The sequence below is a fragment of the Chiloscyllium plagiosum genome, chromosome 27, assembly GCF_004010195.1.
Source record: "Chiloscyllium plagiosum isolate BGI_BamShark_2017 chromosome 27, ASM401019v2, whole genome shotgun sequence".
Lineage (NCBI taxonomy): Eukaryota > Metazoa > Chordata > Chondrichthyes > Orectolobiformes > Hemiscylliidae > Chiloscyllium > Chiloscyllium plagiosum.
In genome coordinates this window covers 33551585-33572514 of record NC_057736.1, presented here as the reverse complement: position 1 = coordinate 33572514, position 20930 = coordinate 33551585, and the positions used below count along the sequence as shown (strand labels likewise).

At 39.5% G+C, this 20930-nt stretch overlaps 1 protein-coding gene across 1 annotated transcript in view; it reads left to right on the top strand.

Annotated features, from left to right (window-relative positions):
• csmd2 (CUB and Sushi multiple domains 2) overlaps positions 1 to 20930 on the top strand; it is a 1704811-nt gene that overhangs the window by 686669 nt on the left and 997212 nt on the right. Inside the window, exon 4 of the mRNA XM_043717868.1 lies at positions 8792 to 8986. Within this exon, the coding sequence (XP_043573803.1) occupies positions 8792 to 8986 (195 nt within the window). The remainder of the gene's footprint in view (positions 1 to 8791; positions 8987 to 20930) is intronic.

Below are 20930 nucleotides of genomic sequence, written 5' to 3'. Positions count from 1 at the left end.
TCTCTCCACCCTTCAGGCTCTCTGCCTTTATCCCTGATGAAGGGCTTTTGCCCGAAACGTCGATTTTACTGCTCCTCAGATGCTGCCTGAACTGCTGTGCTCTTCCAGCACCACTAATCCAGAATCTGGTTCCCAGCATCTGCAGTCAATGTTTTTACCTACTCCTTCTTCATAGCAAAGCTGTTTAACAGTGACTATAAGTTGTTGTTGAATCCTGGGCTTGCTGGCTCATTTGTCCCCCCCCCCTCAGTTTCTCTGCTGTTGTTGCATTGCATCTACAGAGTTGATAACCCCTGATTACAGTTGTAATTAACCAGTACAGGGAATAACAGAAACAGAACAAGTCCTTAGTCATGTGAGCAGTCAGCATTTATCTCAGACAGTTTAACGTAGTTCTCCTTATGGTCAGACATGGGAGATCCAGAAAAGGAGGAACATGGAGTGTATCTACTTTTGACTTTGGGACCTTATTCCAATCTACGCAGTATAAACTATGTTGTACAAACACAGGAGATCGTAAGTTTTACCTGATTATTGATATCTTGACCCCGCATCACCCAAGAACAGCAGTATTGAATACATGTGGATGCTGACAAATACTCACAGATCAATGTGAGAGGAAATCAGCTCCAAGCTGTAATGCAGTCCATGATATCTTGGATTATTTTTCTGAATAGTGGCCCACAGGTGGCACTTTCTTAGGTCACCTGGGATTGTTTCTGTTTCAAAGAGCTAGCTGTAATCAATCTGCAATGGTCAGTGACATGGTCTAGCTATCTCATGATTAAGATTTATATCCCACATTTCACAAACAGGGCACCACAATTATAGATGACATCAACTTGTATGATATAAGTGCCTAATTGATGCAATTGTCCCTTGAGAGATCTCACTTCAATTAAGCAAGATTAGGTACTAAATGCATGTGAATGTATGCAAATTAATACAAATCAACCTCTCATTGCTCACTAATGAGATTCTCATCTCATCAATTCAAATTTTGTGCAGAATCAGAGTTTTACTCAACATTGAGAATTTCAGTTTTCCATACACACCATTTTATCCAAAGTGACTTGCCAAATGCCCACCTCGTTGAGGGATTGGGAATTTTCTACATTGCATTTCAAAAAAATTCAACTGAACGTTTTTCTACCCCTCACCTAATCACGTGTCTTTTTTTAAAAAAATCTATTAACCACCACCAGTGAAAGAGAGTTGGCCTTTTAGCTCAGCCTTGAAATAACCACACCTCTCACACTATGATTGTTCAGGATCCATTAGGGGATCCTTCTGGAGTTCTGCTTTGACAACAGGGAAACTTTAGCTCCAAGGAAACTTTCAAGCCAAGGTGAAAATCCAGAACATTTTTTTTCAATATTTAACTCACCTGCCACTTAACTTGAGGATCATGGAGCCTGAAATGAACAGTTCCCATGTCTAAAAACATTTTTTATGGACCGGAATGTGCTCTTTTTTGTAAGGACGGGGGAAACACATTAATAGAAATGATACTCTAAAGACATGCTTTCCCTGTTAACAGCAATCATTTGAGGACTCTTATTACTGTAATCCAATTTACCCAGTGTATTAGATGCTATTAAATGTTGTCATGAGTGTCTTTAAAGTGTTGGGTTTGAAAGCTGACTTATAGTATGCCTTCCAATTCAAGTTCACAAAAGTACTATTGTTTGGAGTAATGAAGTTGGGGTGATAAATTGATAAGCTTCTTCTGTGGGGGCTCACTGAAGAAGAAAACTCAAAGCACAATGTGATAAATTACATTAATCACCTGCTGCATTCTGGGTAAATATGCAGAATAAATGGGGTTTGACATTGGGAAATTTGAACTCCATAGGAATAAATGATGGGAATAATAACATGAAATAAACTAACATTAAGCAAAAGGTAATTGTCTGGAAAGTTGCTATTAAAAACCATAAATATTTCTGACACCTTATAAAATTTCAACGGAGATACAGAGTTTGTAGTTAATTCATATTCCACATGATAATCTTCTATTATCCAACAAATGCACATTGCAAGGCATTGCAATCTTTTATTAAAATCTCTTGTACGATGCATATCATGGGTTTGTATTCAATAAGGAACATGATAAATGTGAAGGAGCACGGCCTCACAATTTTCAAAATGAGTTGGTACATGGGAGACTGAAAGTTTGTTATGTCTGTCATTGCAGAGAAATACAATCCCAAGGATAGGTTGAACTGGTGCTTTGTTGCTTCGCCCCTACTGTGCAAAAACCTTTCATTTCTAATCATAATTTTAAATTTCTTTCAAGTTATTCAACAAACCTAAATATGCATGAAGGAGCATTTTTAAAAATCTTGAAATAATCTGCTTCATTGACACTAGCTGCCATTTCAGAGTTTGTATATCTGTAAAACTAACAAAAATCAGAACAACATAGTTAATTTTTATATTAACATAGACATGTAAAAGATACTAAGTTGTGCCTTAAGCCTTTTGTATTGCAAATCAATTTGAGTCTAGTATTTGATAGACATGTGGATAATTTTGCTTGAAGTCTTTGACCCTGTTGAATATAGTTCTCTGATCGATTACGCCCTCAGGCAACAGTCTTTGTCGAGTTTGCACATTCTCCGCATATGTCCATGGGTTTCCTTTGGGAGCTCCAGTTTCTTCCCAGAATCCAAAGAAGTGCAGGTTAGGTGGACTGACCGTACTAAAATTGTCTGGGAATGAGTAGGTTAGGTGGATTAGCCATGGAATATGTAGGGATACAGGGATAGGATAGAGAATTGGGTCCGGTTCGGATGCTCTTCGGAGAGTCAGTGTGGACTTAATGGGCCAAATTGCCTACTTTCACACTATAGGAATTCTATGATTCTATGATTTAAGTAAGAACTATAGTTCTGGCTTTGATATTCTTTGTGGCAGAATTTCTCCATTTCTTGGTTGTGCATAACAATTTTCAATTCATGTGGACTGCAGTTAGGTTTCGCATCATGATTGCTGACATAATTTTACTTATTTATCAAGTTTCTTATGTTTCTACTTAAAATTCAGTATTTAAGAAATTCTCTCATTTGTATCTAAGATAACAGTGAACATTGCAAAGCATAGATGCCCCTGAATGCCCAGCTGTCATACTCCAGGGTTTGGTGCCAGACTTCTATTCAAACAATATAAATTCAAAAAACAAAGGGTTAGAATTTCCACTTTTGACTCAGTTGGCAATTCAGATACAATCAGCATCTATATATGCACTGGTGTGCAGAAGTTCTTTTCTGGATTTCCTCTCAAACTGAATATCAGTCACAAAACTTCAACTATTTTAAGGATTGCTACCAGTGCCACAGCCTAGTGAGGCTAGGAACAGAGACTGAGTGCAGCTGAACACGTGGCCGCAGAGCTGGTGTAGGAGGGAGGGCTTCAGATATGTGGATCATTGGGATACCTCTAGGGAAGGTGGGACCTGTACAAGGAGGACAGGTTGCACTTGAACTGGAGGGGCACTAATATCCTGGGCAAGAGGTTTGCTAGAGCTCTTCAAGAGGGCTGAGACTAGTTTGGCAGGGGATGGGAATAGGAGCTATGGATCAGAGGATGGGGTAGCTGGTGAACAGGCAGACACAGCATGCACAGAGTTTGTGAGGAGGGATAGACAGTTGATAGGGCAAAGTGGCAGTAAGTGTGATGGGTTGAAGTGTGTCTATTTTAATACAAAATGTGTCAGGAATAAGAGTAATGAACTTAAAGCATGGAGCAGTACTTGAAGCCAAGATGTTGTGGTCATTCTGGAGACTTGGATGTCACAGGGTTTAAATGTTTCAAAAGGAATAGAGAATGAGGTAAAAGAGGTGGGGGAGTGGCATTGCTAATCAGGGATAGTATAACAGCTGCAGAAAGGAAGGTGGTTGAGGAGGGTTTGTCTACTGAGCCATGATAGTTGGAAGTCAGAAACAGGAAAAGAGCACTTTTTTGGGAGTTTTCTGTATAAAGCCCTGGTTAGACCACAATAGGAATATTGTGTTCAGTTCTGGTTGCCTCATTAGAGGAAGGATGTGGAAGCTTTAGAGAGTGTGCAGAGGAGATTTACCAGGATGCCCCTTGGATTGGAGGGTGTGTCTTGTGAAGAAAGGTTGAGGGAGCTAGGGTTTTCTCATCGGAATAAAGAAGGATGGAAAGTGACTTGATAGAGGTGTACAAGATAATGAGAGGCAGAAATAGAATGGATAGCCAGAGACTTTTTTCCCAGGGCAGAAATGTCTATCACAAGTGGGCATAATTTTAAGGTGATTGGAGGAAGGTTTAGGGGAGATGTCAGAGGTACGTTTGTTATACAGAGAGTGGTGGGTGTGTGGAATGCACTGTCAGCTGTGGTAGTATAGTCAGATAAGTTCAGGATATTTCAGCAACTCTTGGATTGGCACTTACTACGTTAAAATGTAAGATATGTTGGTTAATTTGATCTTAGAGTAGGATAAAAGATCAGCACGACATCGAGGGACAAAGGGCCTGTAGTGTGCTGTTCTGTTCTATGCTCTATGTTAACTTCAACAAAGCTTCAAAAACATACCATGATATTTTCAAACGTGGAGAAAGTGAGGTCTGCAGATGCTGGAGATCAGAGCTGAAAATGTGTTGCTGGAACAGCGGAGCAGGTCAGGCAGCATCCAGGGAACAGGAGAATCGACGTCTCGGGCATAAGCCCTTCTTCAGGAATGAGGAAAGTGTGATTCCTCATTCCTCATTCCTGAAGAAGGGCTTATGCCCAAAACGTCGATTCTCCTGTTCCCTGGATGCTGCCTGACCTGCTGCACTGTTCCAGCAACACATTTTCAGCTATTTTAAAACGTGACCCACTTTTCTCAATACAACTTAAAACAGATTTATCACAAAATAATGTATTTTTTATTATAATATATAATCTAACAAACTAATTGTACATTACTTGTATTTGATGCAAATAGAGATCATTAGCTATTGGTTCATTTGGAACTCTGCCAATAATAACATAAACGCTTAGTTGTTAGGTTAATAGATGCAAATCACTAAAGATTATGTAAGGAGAGCAAGGTTAAAAAACACAAAACTAAAACATTTATGACCAAAATAGAAAATTGTACATAGCAGCACAGTGGCTCAGTGGTTAGCACTGCTGCCTCACAGCATCAGGGACCCAGGTTTGATTCCACTCTTGGGTGTCTGTCTGTATGGAGCTTGCATATTCTCCCTGTGTCAGCTTGGGTTTCCTCCCACAGTCCAAAGATGTGCAGGTTAGATGGATTGGCCATGCTAAATTGGCTGTAGTATCCAGGGATGTACAGTCTAGGTGGATTAGCCTTGGGTAGTGCAAGGTTACAAGGATAGGGTAAGGTGGTGGGTCTGGTTAGGATACTCTTAGGAGGGGCAGTGTGCTCTTCGGAGGGGTGGTGTGGACTTAACTGATGATTTTTCATAGGTCAATCATGATTGCAGTCTGATCCATTTGGAGTTTGAAGCATATGACCTGTGAAAGAATGTAGTGGACAGATGAATATGAGTCACATCCTAATCGAAGAGAAAAACAAGATCTGGCCTTGGTGTGATCACTGTCTACAAAAAAGGGAAAACTTAAAGTAAAATATTTCGTTAAGATCAATTTTGTGTCAGTTGGATAGTGATGAAATTTGGATCTTTTACTAGAGTTCTTGGATGAATCCATAGGGAAGATGGCTTCCTCAATGTCTAGGTGAATGTGAGGACTGCAGATGCTGGAGATTAGAGTCAAACGTATGGTGCTGGAAAAGCACAGGAGGTTAGGCAACATCCAAGGAGCAGGAAAATCGACGTTTCAGGTAAAGGGCTTTTGCCCGAAACACCGATTTTCCTGCTCCTCTGATGCTGCCTGACCTGCTGTGCTTTTCCAGCACCACACTCTCGACTTCTTCAATGTCTGTCAGGCTAAATTTCAATACATTTTGGAGAGTAGATAGTCACAAAATGGAAAAATCCACTGTTGACTTGAACAGATAGTCAATAGGATGAACTTAGACTTGATTAATTGAATATTCAGAAGGATGACTAAGAATGATAGGCCATTGATTGGCAGAATGGAGTGAAGGAATGAAGTACAAGAAAGCTCTTTCAAAGAACTGATAGTGAGTTCAGAAGTGATTCTTGTGTCACAAAAGGGTCACAAATCAGAGATGGAAACTCCTCAAAAGGGAGGTTTCACAACAGTATTTCAGGAAAACAGAACTATATTCCTCACCCTGTTCCATTGTCCTCAGGCAACCTCTCATCTCACATCAATAAATTTATCATGAAATTTTAAAAAAGAGATGCAGATTTCTTGGGGCTGACTCCATAAGACCACAAGACATAGGAGCAGAAATTAGGCCATTCAGCCCATCGAGTCTGCTCTGCCACTCAATCATGGCTGATAAGTTTCTCAACCCCATTCTCCAGCTTTCTCCCTCTTAACCTTGATCCCCTTAACATTTAAGAACTTATCTATCTCCATCTTAAATATACTTAATGACCTGGCCTCCAAAGCCTCCTGTGGCAGTGAATTCCATAGATTCACCATTCACTGGCTGAAGAGGTTTCTCCTTATCTCTCTTCCTGAGATATTGGGCCCAAAACTGAACATAGTACTCCAAATGTGGCCTGACCCTGCTTTAGTATTCAAGTCCTCTCAAGGCATTTGCCTTCCCAACTACTGACTCAACCTGCAAGTTTCCCTTGAGAGAATCCTGGACTAGAACTCCCAAGTCTCTTTGCACTTCAAGACTTGTGAATGTTTGCCCCATTTAGTTCTATTAAGTCAGTTGAAATTTTATTCATTTCAAGTCTACTGAAATATTAAAGCATACAGAAAAATCTCTTTCTTGGAAATGAACTATGCTTGGTCTTACTCACAATGCTGTGAGTAATGTTTTTGGAATTGTAATAATATTTGCAAGGAGTATTATCTTGGATCATTTTTCCTGTGTAGAATCCGCTATGTTAGTTATAACAGCATCTGTTAGAATGGTTGGCTTTCCCCTTGTTTATGTTCATTTCTGTTTCCAAACTTGTTTTTATTTATTAAAATCAAAAAGTGCAACATCAAATGCTTATCTTTCAGTCAGCAATCACCTTGGTTTCAAAAAGAGATCATACAACCAGTCAGGTTTCTGTTGGGAATTTGTCTCCAGCATTAATATTAACTGGATATTCACCCATAATATTTAGAGCCACAAGATTGTAATACCTGTGTTCGTGTGTGAACCATGTTGTATTTTTATTCTTTCCTTCAAGATAGTAGGTAATACATTTCCTCTTTCTGCAAATCAAGAGAACTTGTGACTAATAACTTCATTTTGAATGAGTTAATTATCTTTTAATTATAGTGTGATCATTGCATGCTAAAAAGAGAAATGTTATGGTTGACTGAAGGGTCTAAAAAGAGGGAAGCTGGGCCCAGTTTCTCAGCTGCTTGTGATAAGATTTAAGCAAAAAAATGTTTGACATCACTTCACATCGACAAAAAAAAGGAGTGTTACTCCCATCCAGCTCACAAGGGTACAGTGTTACATCTAAAGAAGAGACAGAACAATTATAAAGCTTGGTTCATTATTTAAATTGTTTGCATGCTCAAAACAATATCAATCTGTGGATTTGCTGTGTTGGTGAAATACCATGGAATTTGATTTAAGAGCAAATAAGACATAAAACAAGATACATGTTTCAATGACCTGAAGAAGGCATGGCTAGTCATTTTTACCTGGTGGATATGTGAGTAACACATGGTTTCTTCATATTTATTTATTTTTAAGTATAGTCCTATGGCTCTGGAACCTTAAAAAGGGTTTTTTTATAAATCTTTCTTCTGATAAAATATTGGTCTTGTGAAGGCAACAAGTGCCGCATACTCATTGAATGTTATGTAGATATGCATTCCTTTCAGGACAACATACACTACAAAATGGATGAGTGGGCAATTCCAACCCAGATCTTCTGGCTTTTTGAGTTGTAACATACTACCTATGAATAACTCAAATTTTGATAACTGTACACTCTTGAAATAGTATCGATAATACTCTTTGCCAACTAGATTGGCATGCAGTAGCTCGTTTGTTAGTTTATTTTTATTAGTTCAAAGCTTTTAAAAACTTCCTGTTCATACCATCTCATTTGAAAAAAAAACATTTGAAGAGCCTGCTAAAGGCTTCTAAATGAATACCAGTAGTGGAAATTTGTTCATGGTTGGAAGCATGTCCACTTTAATTAGTTGTTGGGGACATTAGTGATGAGTGTGGGGATCAGCTTTCACTGCAATTATTTCTAAACTAACGCAAAGAATTGCTGCATCTCAAATTGTGAATGCAAGTTATACTTAAATTTCCCTGCTTTTTGAATTAAATTTATTGATTTCAGACTAATTGGATAGTTTAAAAATAAAACAGAAGCTCACAGAAATTCCAGACCCTGAGTATGTTTGCTTTAAATCAAGTTTAGAAAACATTTAAAGGCTTCCCATAGTAATATTATGCAGATATAATTTCAGATTTATAATAATAGGCTTTGGTAAAATATTGCAAAGCAGCTGAAGTTTGGAAACCATGGTGAAGTGGATGAATAGTGTACTATTAATGTAAAATCCATGAAAATATTGTTTGACACAAAGTAATAATCATTTGCATGTTGCAGGAATGAAACATCATTAATTTCATCTGAAAATCCAGTTGCATGAATTGGAAGGGAAATGTGATCATGGCTGAGGACTGTTAACAGTTTGTTCAGTCATAATATATGTATATTTTCTCTTTGTCTTTTTCAGTTTTACCAAGTCATACTTGTGGAAATCCTGGCAAATTACAGAATGGACTGCAGCAGGGATCCACTTACAATATTGGAGACAAAATCCGATTTAGCTGTAATGCCGGCCACTTCCTTGAAGGACATGCAGTACTGACTTGTCTTGCCAGTTCAGAGGACAGCGCATCGTGGGATTTTCCTGTTCCCTTTTGCAGAGGTAAAACTGAACTCAGCAGAATCTTCAACTGATGAGTTAGGGATATACTTAAATTCTTGGTGTAATTCTCACAATACAGTCTTTGTAGATGTGAAGAGTGCTATGAATGTATCCCATTGGCAACATCACCAGCATTACCCATCTCTGTTGTGTGTGTTTTTCTTGTTTAAACTCACATGAATGCAACCTTACAATGAACTGAGTGTTGCAAAAATGCTGTTGAGAATTTATAAACTGGTTCTTATTCTGGAACCATTCTCATTGGTCACATTGTCCATTCTCATTGGACACATCATATCGTCAATCTGCAGCACATCATTTTTAAACCACAAGGTATAGGCAACTTGGTCCATTAAGCCTGGGCCACCATTCGATCATGGCTGATATGTTTTTCAAACCCATTCTCCTGCCTTTTGCCCGTAACTCTTGAACCTCTGACTAATCAACAACCTATCCGTTCCTGTCTTAAATGCACTGAATGATTTGACCTCCACAATCTTCTGTAGCAATGGGTTCCACAGGTTCCCTAGCCTCTGGCTGAAGAAATTCCTCTTCATCTTAGTTCCAAAGGGTTGCCCTTTCACTCTGAGGCTGTCCCCTTAGGCCCTAGTCTCACCTAAAACTGGAAACAATATCTCTTTGTATTGTATAAGTTTCAATGAGATTCCCCTCACCCTTCTAATTCCATGAGTACTTGACCCAGGATCCTCAACTGCTCCTCATATGACAGCCCTTCATCCCCAGGATTATTCGTGTGAACTTCCTATGGACCCTCTCTGGAACCAGCATGTTCTTCCTGAGATATGGGACCTAGGATTGCTCACAATATTCCAAATGTGATCTGACCAGAACCTTATTCATCCTCAGCAGTATATCCCTGCTCTTGTATTGTAGTCTCTTCAAAATGAATGCTTACATTGCATTTGCCTTCCTAACTGGCAACTAAACTTGTATGTTAACCTTATGAGAAACCAAAATGAGGATTCCTAAGCCCCTTGGTGCTTCAGATTTCCAAAGCCTTTCCCCATTTAGCAAATCATCTATGGTTCTATTCTTCCCACCAAAGTGCAAAACTTCATACTTTGCCACATTATATTCCACTTGCCCACTCTCCTGGCCTATCTAGGTCATTCTGCAACCTTCCTACTTCCTCAATATTACCTGATTCTCCACTCATCTTTATGCCATCTGCAAACTTAGTAACAGTGTCCTCAATTCTTCCATCCAGATTGTTAGTGCACAGCATGAATAGTTGTGGTCCCATGCAGACCTTCACTGGACAATTGATTTTGTTTTCAAGCAAAATTGTGCCACCAGTATGATGGTGTCTGAAGTCAAACACATTTCTAATTCTTCTCCTTTCAGAAACAAAACATTTCATTGTGTAAGATTAACTTGCTGCCCCTTAATTTAAGGGGACCAATAGCTTGTGATTGATCCAATTAACCTGTATTTACCTCCTACTAATTTGAGATGTTCGAGTATAAGTTGTATATATTTTGCAGATTATTTTAAATTTATGTCATATGAGCTGATAAAATGATGCAATTGTGTTAAAATCCAAATGTTGCAGTCGTGGTCACATTTGATTTTGCCTGGTAATAGGTCACCAATTGATCAGTTTAAGAGTGAATGAACAACAGTTAAGGGATAACTCAGTTTCATCAATGAGAAAGACTCTGAGAATGTGACTCCTACTAAAGCACTACTATTAGCTGGATTCCTGCAAATGGAGTATAGTACAGCCCAGAGCCAGAAGGGTTCTGCTCAGGACAGCTAGCCATGTGAAATTGGGCTTTTAATTTGATGTTGGAGTGTATCATTGTGAGACCCAATGGATTGGAGTGTGGAGAATAGATTGAGTAGCTGGAAGGTGAGCAGTTGTTTGGAGCGATGTGGCTTCTAACTATATTTAGATGCTGGAATATAACTGTGCTAGAGCAGTGGAACATAGTCTCAGTATTAGGTCAGCTCAGCTAGAAAAGAGGATCAAGAGCATTTGGGTGCGTTGCTAAGAAATCTGTGGCATCTGTCTCAAGACAACCTGCGAGGTGATGTGAACACCCGACACAGCAATCACTGTTAACCTGTATTTACTTCCTATTAATTTAAGATGTTCGAGTATAAGTTGTATATATTTTGCAGATTATTTTACATTTTTAACTGTATAGTATATTTTATTTCTTCAAAACCATGACACAATGCACTTTTTTCCCTCCGTTAATTAGTAACTGGGACTTGTCTACTTTGAACATAGAGTTACTGGCCCCTAATCAGATAATAAAGCAGATTTGTCAGTTTCATCCAGGATTGTAACAAGTTGTAGAACTTATCTAAACACAATGAAATAATGTAATGCAACTTGTGTTAAGAGTTTAACCCTGCAACTAAAAATAATATGTTACACCTGTATTACAGCAACATAGAATGGTGAATATTTACAGGGAAAAATAACTAAATTGTGCAATGTCCGAAATTTAGACCACAAGTTTGACATCACTTCTTGTAATATTATCCTTTTAGCATTTCCATCACCAAAAACGTTTGCATGTACATTTGTTGGCAATTGCAAAACATGACAGAACTTTACAGGTGAATTGTTGTAATAGTTCGCCAAGTTGGAAAGTTGATTTGCAGACAGTTTGTCCCTGTATAGGTGACATTGTCAGTGCTTTGGAGCACTACTGTACTGTGTTGTAAATTGTTGTAAAATAAGTAACTAATGAGGACAAAACTCAAATAGATTAGATTAGATTCTCTATACTGTGGAAACAGGCCCTTCGGCCCAACAAGTCCACACCAACCCTCTGAAGAGTAACCCACCCAGACCCATTTCCCTCTGACTAATGCACCTAACACTATTGGCAATTTAGCATGGCCAATCCACCTGACCTGCACATCTTTCGACTGTAGGAGGAAACTAGAGCACCCGGAGGAAACCCACGCAGACACAGGGAGAATGTGCAAACTCCACACAGACTGGAATTGAACCTGGGTCCCTGGCGCTGTGAAGCAACAGTGCTAATTATTGAGCCACGGTGTGAATAGATTAATGTCTACAAGATGCAGTACAGAAATTCACCAAAGACCCTTAGATAGCACCTACAAAACCAAGACCACTTCCATATAGAAGGGCAGGAGAGCAGGTACATGGGAACATCACTGTCTGCAAGCTTTTACCATCCTGACATGGAGATATACTGACGTTCCTACAGTGTCACTGGGTCAATATCCTGGAACTCTCTCCCTAACAGTACCTAGATCACATGGACTGCATTGGTTCAAGATGGCAGCTCATCACCACCTCCTTCAGGGCATCTAGGGATGGGGAATAAATATAGGTCCATCCTGCGGTGCCCACATCCCACAAGAGAATCAAAAAACGTTACCCTCATGTTTTAATACATGAACCAAATCTGTGAGGTTCACTGAGTGTGAGGAACACATTTTTATTTAAGAATGTAAAAGTGAAATGTTTTAAAACTGCTACAAATGTTTGAATAGGAAAAGCTCAATTAAAGCAGGTGTTGGACCTCCAGAGAGTGAATCTACAAATGGACCGTGGAAAGCAAAGAAATAACGAAGACATTGATCAGGTTTTTTTTTCTCCCCATGTTCATGGTCGAAGACTGAGAAAGCTTCTCAAAGACCATTGAAATTTGAGAGTTGAAAGGAAGGGAGGAGCGTAAAACAATCGTCATTTAAGGAAACTGTGCTAGAAAAACAATTGAATATAAAAGCACACAAGTCCCCAGGACCTATTAACCTGTATGGTTCGGTCTTGAGTGAAGTGGCCACACAGATAGCAGAGGCAATTTTTTTTGTAAGATTCCAAAATTCATTTGATTCTGGAAGTATTCCTTCCAGATTGGGAAAACACAAATGTAATTCTGTTATTCAAGAGAGGAGGCAGAAGTCAGGAAACTATAGGCTGTTTGGCCTACGTCTGATATAAAGAGCTGGAGGATCCATTTAAGGAGGTTACAGAAGGATACTTAGAAAATCACAATATAATTAGGCAGAACCACACAACTTTGCAAAAGAGAAATTTAGATATAACAAATCTATGAGAGTTCTTTGAAGTAACATTCATGATGAGCAGAGGAGGACCAGCAGTTATAATGTACTTGGATTTCCAAAAGGCATTTCATAAGGTATCACATTAACGATTGATGCACAGGTTAAGAATACATGGTGTGGGGATTATTTATCAGCACTGGGAAACGATTGGTTGACTAACATGAAGCAGAGTAAAGAATGAAGTGCCACAAGAGTCTTCAAGTGTTTAAAATCTGGGCAACATTTAAATCAATGGGACTGATTAGTAGGGAAGCTAAATTTGCTGATAATACCAGTATAGCCGGAATATAAGTTAGCAAGAGCAACTCAAGCATCTGAGAAGGAATTAAGGAAGAGTACCAAACAATTAGTGGATGGAGTATATTTTGGATAAGTATGAACTTAGCTATTTTGGCCCGAAGAATAGAAAAGGCATTTGCTATTTATGATGTGGAGGGGCTGGTGGTGGACTGGGGTGGACAAAATTAAAAATCACACAATACCCATTATAGTGCAACAGGTTTATTTGGAGTTTCAAAGCGTTGCTTCTTCATCAGGTAGTTATGAAGCAGGATCTTTGAGAAGATTTGTAACTCAGTTGATGATAAGTTTGTAAGTTAGCTCGCTGAGCTGGAAGGTTTGTTTTCAGACGTTCCGTCACCGTACTAGTTAACATCATTAGTGAAGCACAAGTGGTATGTCCCACCTCTCTATTTATAGGTCTTTGTTTCTTCAGGTGGGTGATGTCATTTCCAGTTCTTTTTTTCAAGGGGCGATAGATGGATCCTAAATTGGTGTGTTTATTGATGGAATTCTTGTTAGAACGCCATGCCTCAAAGAATTCTTGGGCGAGTCTTTGTTTCATCTGTCCTCGGATGTGTGTGTTGTCCCAGTCAAAGTGGTGTCTTTCTTTGTCCGTATGTGTGGAAACTAGTGATAGTGGGTCATGTCTTTTGATGGGAAGTTGGTGTTCATGTATCTTGGTGGCAAGTTTCCTCCTAGTTTGTCCGATGTGATGTTTTTTACAATTCTTGCACAGTATCTTGTAAATGTGATCAGTTTTGCTGGTAGTATCTAATGGATCCTTTAGGTTCATTAGTCGCTGTTTAAGTGAGTTGGTAGGTTTGTGGGCTACCAATATGCCAAGGGGTCTGAGTAGTTGGGAATCATTTCTGATATGACTTTGTAAGGTAATGTGGCTATAGTTTTTGGTTGCATTGTGTTTGCTTCTGAGGAATCAGCGGATTATGTTTATTGGGTATCCGTTTTTCTTGAAAATATTGCATAGATATTTTATAATAAAAAATTATAGTGTCATGCAGCTGAAATGATATTTGGAACAAACCGAGATTCAGTCTTTCATCTTTTAAAATGGATTTGTTAGTTTTGGAACGTGACGGACACCTGAAGGTGCTCAAGAATGCTCTCAGAAGAACAGGGTACGATGTTCAACTCATCAATTGCCAGATCCAAAGGGGCCATAGCAAGAAAATGTAACAACCTCCTCAGGAGACAGACAGACTTTAACCTCACAACTTTAATGCATCGTCTGAGCTGAGAATGGCGCCTTTAGTTATAAAACCTTAAGATCCCTTGAGAATATAACTTAAAAGAAGTTCTGGGATTTACATATTAGAGAACCAAAACTAACAAATCTATTCTAATCTAGGTTTGTTCAATATATCACTTCAGCTGCATGACACTGTAATCTTTTGCTATAAATTCTGTGTCTTGTGATTCTGCTTCACAACCACCTGATAAAGAAACTGCACTTCAAAAGCTAGTGCTTCCAAATAAATCTATTGGATTATAACCTGGTTTTATGAGATTTTTTAATTTGCTAGTTACGTGGAGAAAGATTGCAGGACTTGCTGGTTCAGAAGGATCTCGGGATCCTGTTACATGAATCATACACAGTTAGATAGCAGTTATAATGAGTAGGAAGGTGAATGGAATGGTCTTGATATTATACATATATATCTACCTTGAGAGAATTCCATAAATGTCAATGTGGGAGAAGTTTGGGAACTATTTTCTTGGAAGATTTATGTGAGAAGTGTAGGGCTAGAGACGTTCTGGTCACTGTTTGATTCTGGATTCAAGACAATTACCTAAATCTGGTTTTCCTGGATCATCAGACACGAGTCATGAAACCAAGGTGTATGGTGGGATGCTGTGGAAAGCCTGATGTACTAAGCTCAGGAACTGCCCAGAATGTTACAGTTCTGACTGGCTTACCCTGCTTCCTGCATCTTTCACAAAAGTTGCTGATTGAATTCTAGTCAGAGACTGCAGGAAATTCTGATATGTCCATGTGAATAGTTAACTAGGTAATGTTACACAGAAAACTCCTTCTATCACTGCACCTCAACCACTCACACTGAAACAGTGCTTCATCTTGAGCTGTCTATCCTACAGCACCTGACTGATTCCCCAGCTAGCCCTGACGTGAAATGACTATACTACTCTGCCGGGCTTCCCACTCGTACTAAGATTCAATTATCTGATTAGCCCACCTCAACCCAATGACGTCTTCCAAACCAATCTTTCCATCTGCCATCTTACCTACCTTAACTATTCAACCATTCATTGACTGCCTCACTAACATTTACTCATTCACAAAGATGCACATGGGATGTTTAAACTTAACAAATACAGGAAGTATCCGAAGGAGGGAGCAAGTATTCTGTGTGAATTCTTTGTTCTATGCAGGATTACAATACTGTGGCATGTATTTCAACATTATAAGCTTTTATAAACTGAGCATTCATGTTTGTTGATTGATGTTTCCTTTGTTCCACCAGCCCAGGAACGATTGTTTCCCATGGCATATTTGATTTTAAATAACTATATAACATCCTAGTACCATTACCAACCAAAGTTTCATTCAATCTTTTTTGAAAGCCGTTTACTTGTAAAGTACTGTATTGTTAAATCTACTCTACATTTCACAGACTTTGTACAGGATCTGAAGCTGGAGATTCATTTTTTTCCCTCAAATTTATACATTTCCTACAGTGCTGTCTCACTCCAAGTGAAATAAGTGGCTTTCCTCTGTGCTTTTAAATCAGATGTTCTCTTTAAGATATTGTGTCTGTCATCTGTCACTCTCTTTAAGTCTTTATGCATTTTACATTGGCAATTGTGTTTCAGATCAAAGTACCAGTTGCAGCTTTTAGTGCTTTAGGAACGGCATTATTTTACATATTTGTTAATCTTACAGAAGAGCAGTGTTTCAGGAAGCTGAAGGTTGTTACATCAAGTTGTGGCAGACATTTACAGCCTTCTAGAGAAGATTTTTTTTTAGTGCATTGGAGCAGGTCAGAAAACACATTGCCATTACTCTAACACCGAGGGGAAGAATGTAACATTGCAGAACAGTTCCTGGCCCAGAATGAGCAAGAGTCAAAAGGCAAAATTTTTAATGGCAGCAGTCTGCGCAGTACACAATGAGTTGAAATCCAACATTGTCAAAGAGATTTATTGCTGAGGTTGGTGTCTGTCAGGCTCCTGAATTTCCTGACAGGAAGGTTCACTCCCTGCCTAGAGCTACTTAGAGCTAAATTTGGTGTCACAAATATTCAACAGAGATGCACAGAAAACCTGTTGTGAAACCTGCATTCATTCATAGAACGCCACATACGTAAAATTATAGAATCCCTAAAGTGTGGAAACAGGGTCTTCAGCTCAATAAGTCCACACCGACCCTCTGAAGAGTCACCCACCCAGACCCATTCCCCTACCTTTTATTTACCCCTGACTAATGCACCTAATCTACACATTCCCAAGCAGCATGGCCAATTCACTTAACCTGCACATCTTTGGTTTGTGGGAGGAAACCTGAGCACCCGGAGGAAATCCAAGCAGACATGGGATGAACGTGCAAACTCCACACAGACAGTTGCCCAAGGCTGGAATTGAACCCATGGTCCCTGGTGCTGTGAGGCAACAGTGCTAACCACTGAGCCACTGTGCTGCCCAGGAAAACAGATTGTTGGATTACGACTGGTTTTTTCATCTGAACAAAATGCTTACCAGGCTTTCTTCCAAAAGGTAGGAGAAATACAGATGGTGCACCTTATTCGATATTTTTTTATTGGGAGTAAAGTCTCCGATAAACAGACATTGTGCCTGTAATGAGCTGCTGACACTGACCTTTCAAATAGAACGGTCTTGAAATTTGCAATATAGGTCAGGCGGATGCTGTCTGAATTGCTGTGCCCTTCCAGCACCACTGATCCAGAATCTGGTTTCCAGCATCTGCAGTCATTGTTTTTACCTCGTTGATTTTAACCCTACTGTGAATCCTCTTGCAAGGATGCCTGCCTTGAAGAAGTTTTCCTCCTCTCTCTACAAGAATCTCAGGGAGTCTCTCTCCCACTGCAACTCCCAGGTCATTTCCTCTGCCCTGAAGCTCTTCAACCATATCCTGAAACAAACCCACTACTACAGCCACAGCAGGTTTTATAGCAGACCACTTTACAATCTGCTGTTAGTTAATGTGCTTTTGTGGCATCATAAATGGTTCCATGTAAGAGGCTCCCAGTTGGAACAACACTTTTGTCACAGGTTCCAAGGACACAGATCTGTTTCCTGCTTTGACCTCTCGAAAGAGCAGCAATGTTTTGGGCAGACTTATGCAGACTCCACGGGAAAACTTTCTGTTTGACTTACTGGGGCCTCCGGGCATTATTTAATCATTTAAAAATACTTACTGTTCCTCTATATTTACAAATAGATACACATTGTCCGAACATCCCATGTCCTTCAGTACACACCAGCAAAGATCTCCAGAATAATGGGTAAATTGTAGCCTGTGAAGCATTGCAATATACAAGACTGAACCACTTGCAACAATCTTCAACCAGATGCACAAGCCATTTCAGTACCTTGCTCAAAGTCTCAGGCATTACAGATTGAAATCTTCAGCCAATTTGATTCACTCTACGTATGAAGAAACAGCCGAAGCCTCTTGGTAAAGTTGATAAGCCTGACAATGTCCTGGCTTTCGTAATGAAGACTTATTTTCTTTGTTCATTCATGGGATGTGACATGCACCAAACAGCCAGCATTTGTAACACATTCCTAATTGCCCTTGAAATGAATGGCTTGCTCAGCCATTTCAGAGGGTAGCTAAGAATCAACCACATTACTATGGTATGGAGCCATGTGACCTGATCAAGTAACGGTAACAGATTTTGCTTCTCTGAAGGACATAAGTGAACATTGACCATGATTTCCTGGTTATATTTGACCAACCTTTTAGTTTATGATTTAATAAATGAATTTAAATTTCACCGTTTGCCAGGATGTGAATTTGATTCATGGATTTAACCAAAATCTCTGGATTGCTAGCCCAGTGACAATACCACTTTGCCACCAGCTTTCCAATACCACTCATTCACTGCCTTCAGAATTAGGTGCACTCCTAACCCGGCTGTGCAATTACAGCTACAATATTAGTATCCATCTGAAAATATTAAATATTATACAGTGTTACCCTGTCAACAAATCAGAACAAATCCATTCTGCCAAGTTATCATCGCATCAGTCTCCTCTATCAGCAAATTATTGCTGAGAAGATCTGGCTAACTGTTGCACGGCTTTGACACCTCCAGACCTCGGCACTGCTTTGCTCCAAATATGAAACAATGAATTAATTCAGGGGCTGAGACACAGTGACTGCCCTTGACAACATAACTTATTTCACTGAGTATGGCATCAAGCAATCCTCACAAAACTGAAAGCAAGGGGGAATTGAGGGGAACATGTTCCAGCAGTTGGACACACATCAAGCATAAAACTGGATGGTTGCAGTGTTGGAGACCAATCACCTAAGTATCACTGCAGGAGTTTGTCCAGATGTTATTCCTAAACCAGACTATCTTATAGAGTCATAGACCCTTCAGTACAACTTGGTCATGTCAACTAGATATCCTAATAATCTAGTTCCATTTGCCAGCATTTGGCCCATATCGCTCTAAATCTTTCCTATCCATATACCCAACCAAACGCCTTTTAACTGTTGTAATTGTACCAGCCTCCACCACTTCCTCTGACAGCTCATTCCATTCATGCACCACTCTCTGCATGCAATAATTGCCCCTTAGTCTCTTTTAGATCTTTCTCCTCTCGTCTTAAGGCAATACCCTCCAGTTTTGGATTCTCCTACCCTGGGAAAACAGACCTTGGCTTTTCACCTTATCCATGCCCCTGCTGATTTTATAAATCTCTATAAGGTCACTCCTCACCCTCCAACACTCCAGGGAAAACAACCCCAGCCTATTCAGTCTCTCCCTGTTGCTCTAACCCTCCAACAGTGGAAACATCCTTGTAAATCTTTTCTGCCCCTTTCAAGCATTAGTAAGGGGAAATGTAGAGTAATATGGGTGGGGGAATAGGTCTGGGGGGGACACTCTTCGGAGGTTGGTGTGGATTTGTTGGGCCAAATGGCCTGTTTCCACGTTATAGGGATTCTATGATTCTATTCTATGACGTTTAACAACATCTTTCCTATAGCAGGGAGATCAGAACTGAATGTAGTATACGAAAAGTGGCCTAACCAATGTCCTGTACAGCCACAACTCCTGTACTGAAAGCACTGACCAACAAAGACAAACATATCAAATGCCTCCTTCATCACCCTGTCTACCTGTAACTCAATTTGAAAAGAACTATGAACATGTACCCACAGGTCTCGTTGTTCGGCAACGCTCCTCAGTGCATAAGTTCTGTCCTGATTTGCCGTAATAAAATGCAACACATCACATTTACTGAAATTAAATCCCATCTACCTCTTATACTGCTGTAACAATTATGCACTGCTTAAGATCAGAAATGCGGCAGTCCATTTGAAGATTGTACAGTCTTATTCGCAGTTCTCTGATACTGAAACTGTATGGTTAATATTAAGGCTTGGCAAGCTGAATTAGTGGGGCTCGAAAGCTGAATTGCCTAGTCAGCTACATTGCTGTGGTTGGGATGGTAGTTTATCATTACTAATATTCCAAATCAAAATCCAAGGGCTTATCATGAACCAGGAACGTAACTAACTCCATGATATAAATGTGGTTATAAGAGAAGGTTAGGGGCTGAGTGTTCTGCTGTAAGCAACTCATTACCTTACACCTTAAAGTCCATATATCAGCCACTTGGCACACATTAGGAGTTAGATGGAATAGTCGTTCCTTTCCCTGTCACAAGGTTAGGGTTAGAAAAACCTTTTAAAAGGCTCTGAGTGTACTTGAGACCAGTTAAGAATGGACACCAAATGTTGGCCTCACCAATAATGCTTTCATCAAATGAAGGCTCAAAAGAACAAGCTTAAGGTGGAGGAGGAGACAATGATCTTATGATTAACCTTGAACTGAGGAAATGTAGCTGTGATAAAGAAAGGATAGTAATCATAGCAAAAGATGTTTGTTTTACTGTCCAAAATTCTAAGGGTACCATATTATCATGTTTTCCTTAGTAACGTTGCATCCAGACCTTACATGAGGTTCCCCAGTATAGACATCTCAAATCATGAAGCATCTCGATGAAGACTGCTGGACACATACCCCTTCTTGTTTCACTCACACTTTTGTCTGACCACAATGAGGTTATTTGAAAACCAATCTCTTCCTTTGGGAATATTTTCTTTCCCAGACCTGCATGAACCTGAACAAGGTTTTCTTAAATGACTAAATAAATATTACATGGAACTACTGGAAATATAATGTAACACACGCATACACAGATTAGAAATAAGAAGGTGAGCCCAAAAGGATAAAATGAAAACAATTTTATGGATCAGTCTCTGAATTGTTTATGAAGAGCGGATAGCTGAATGTTGCTGTTGTTGCAGTTGAGCTTACTGGTCACCTGACACCAGGCTATAGTCCAA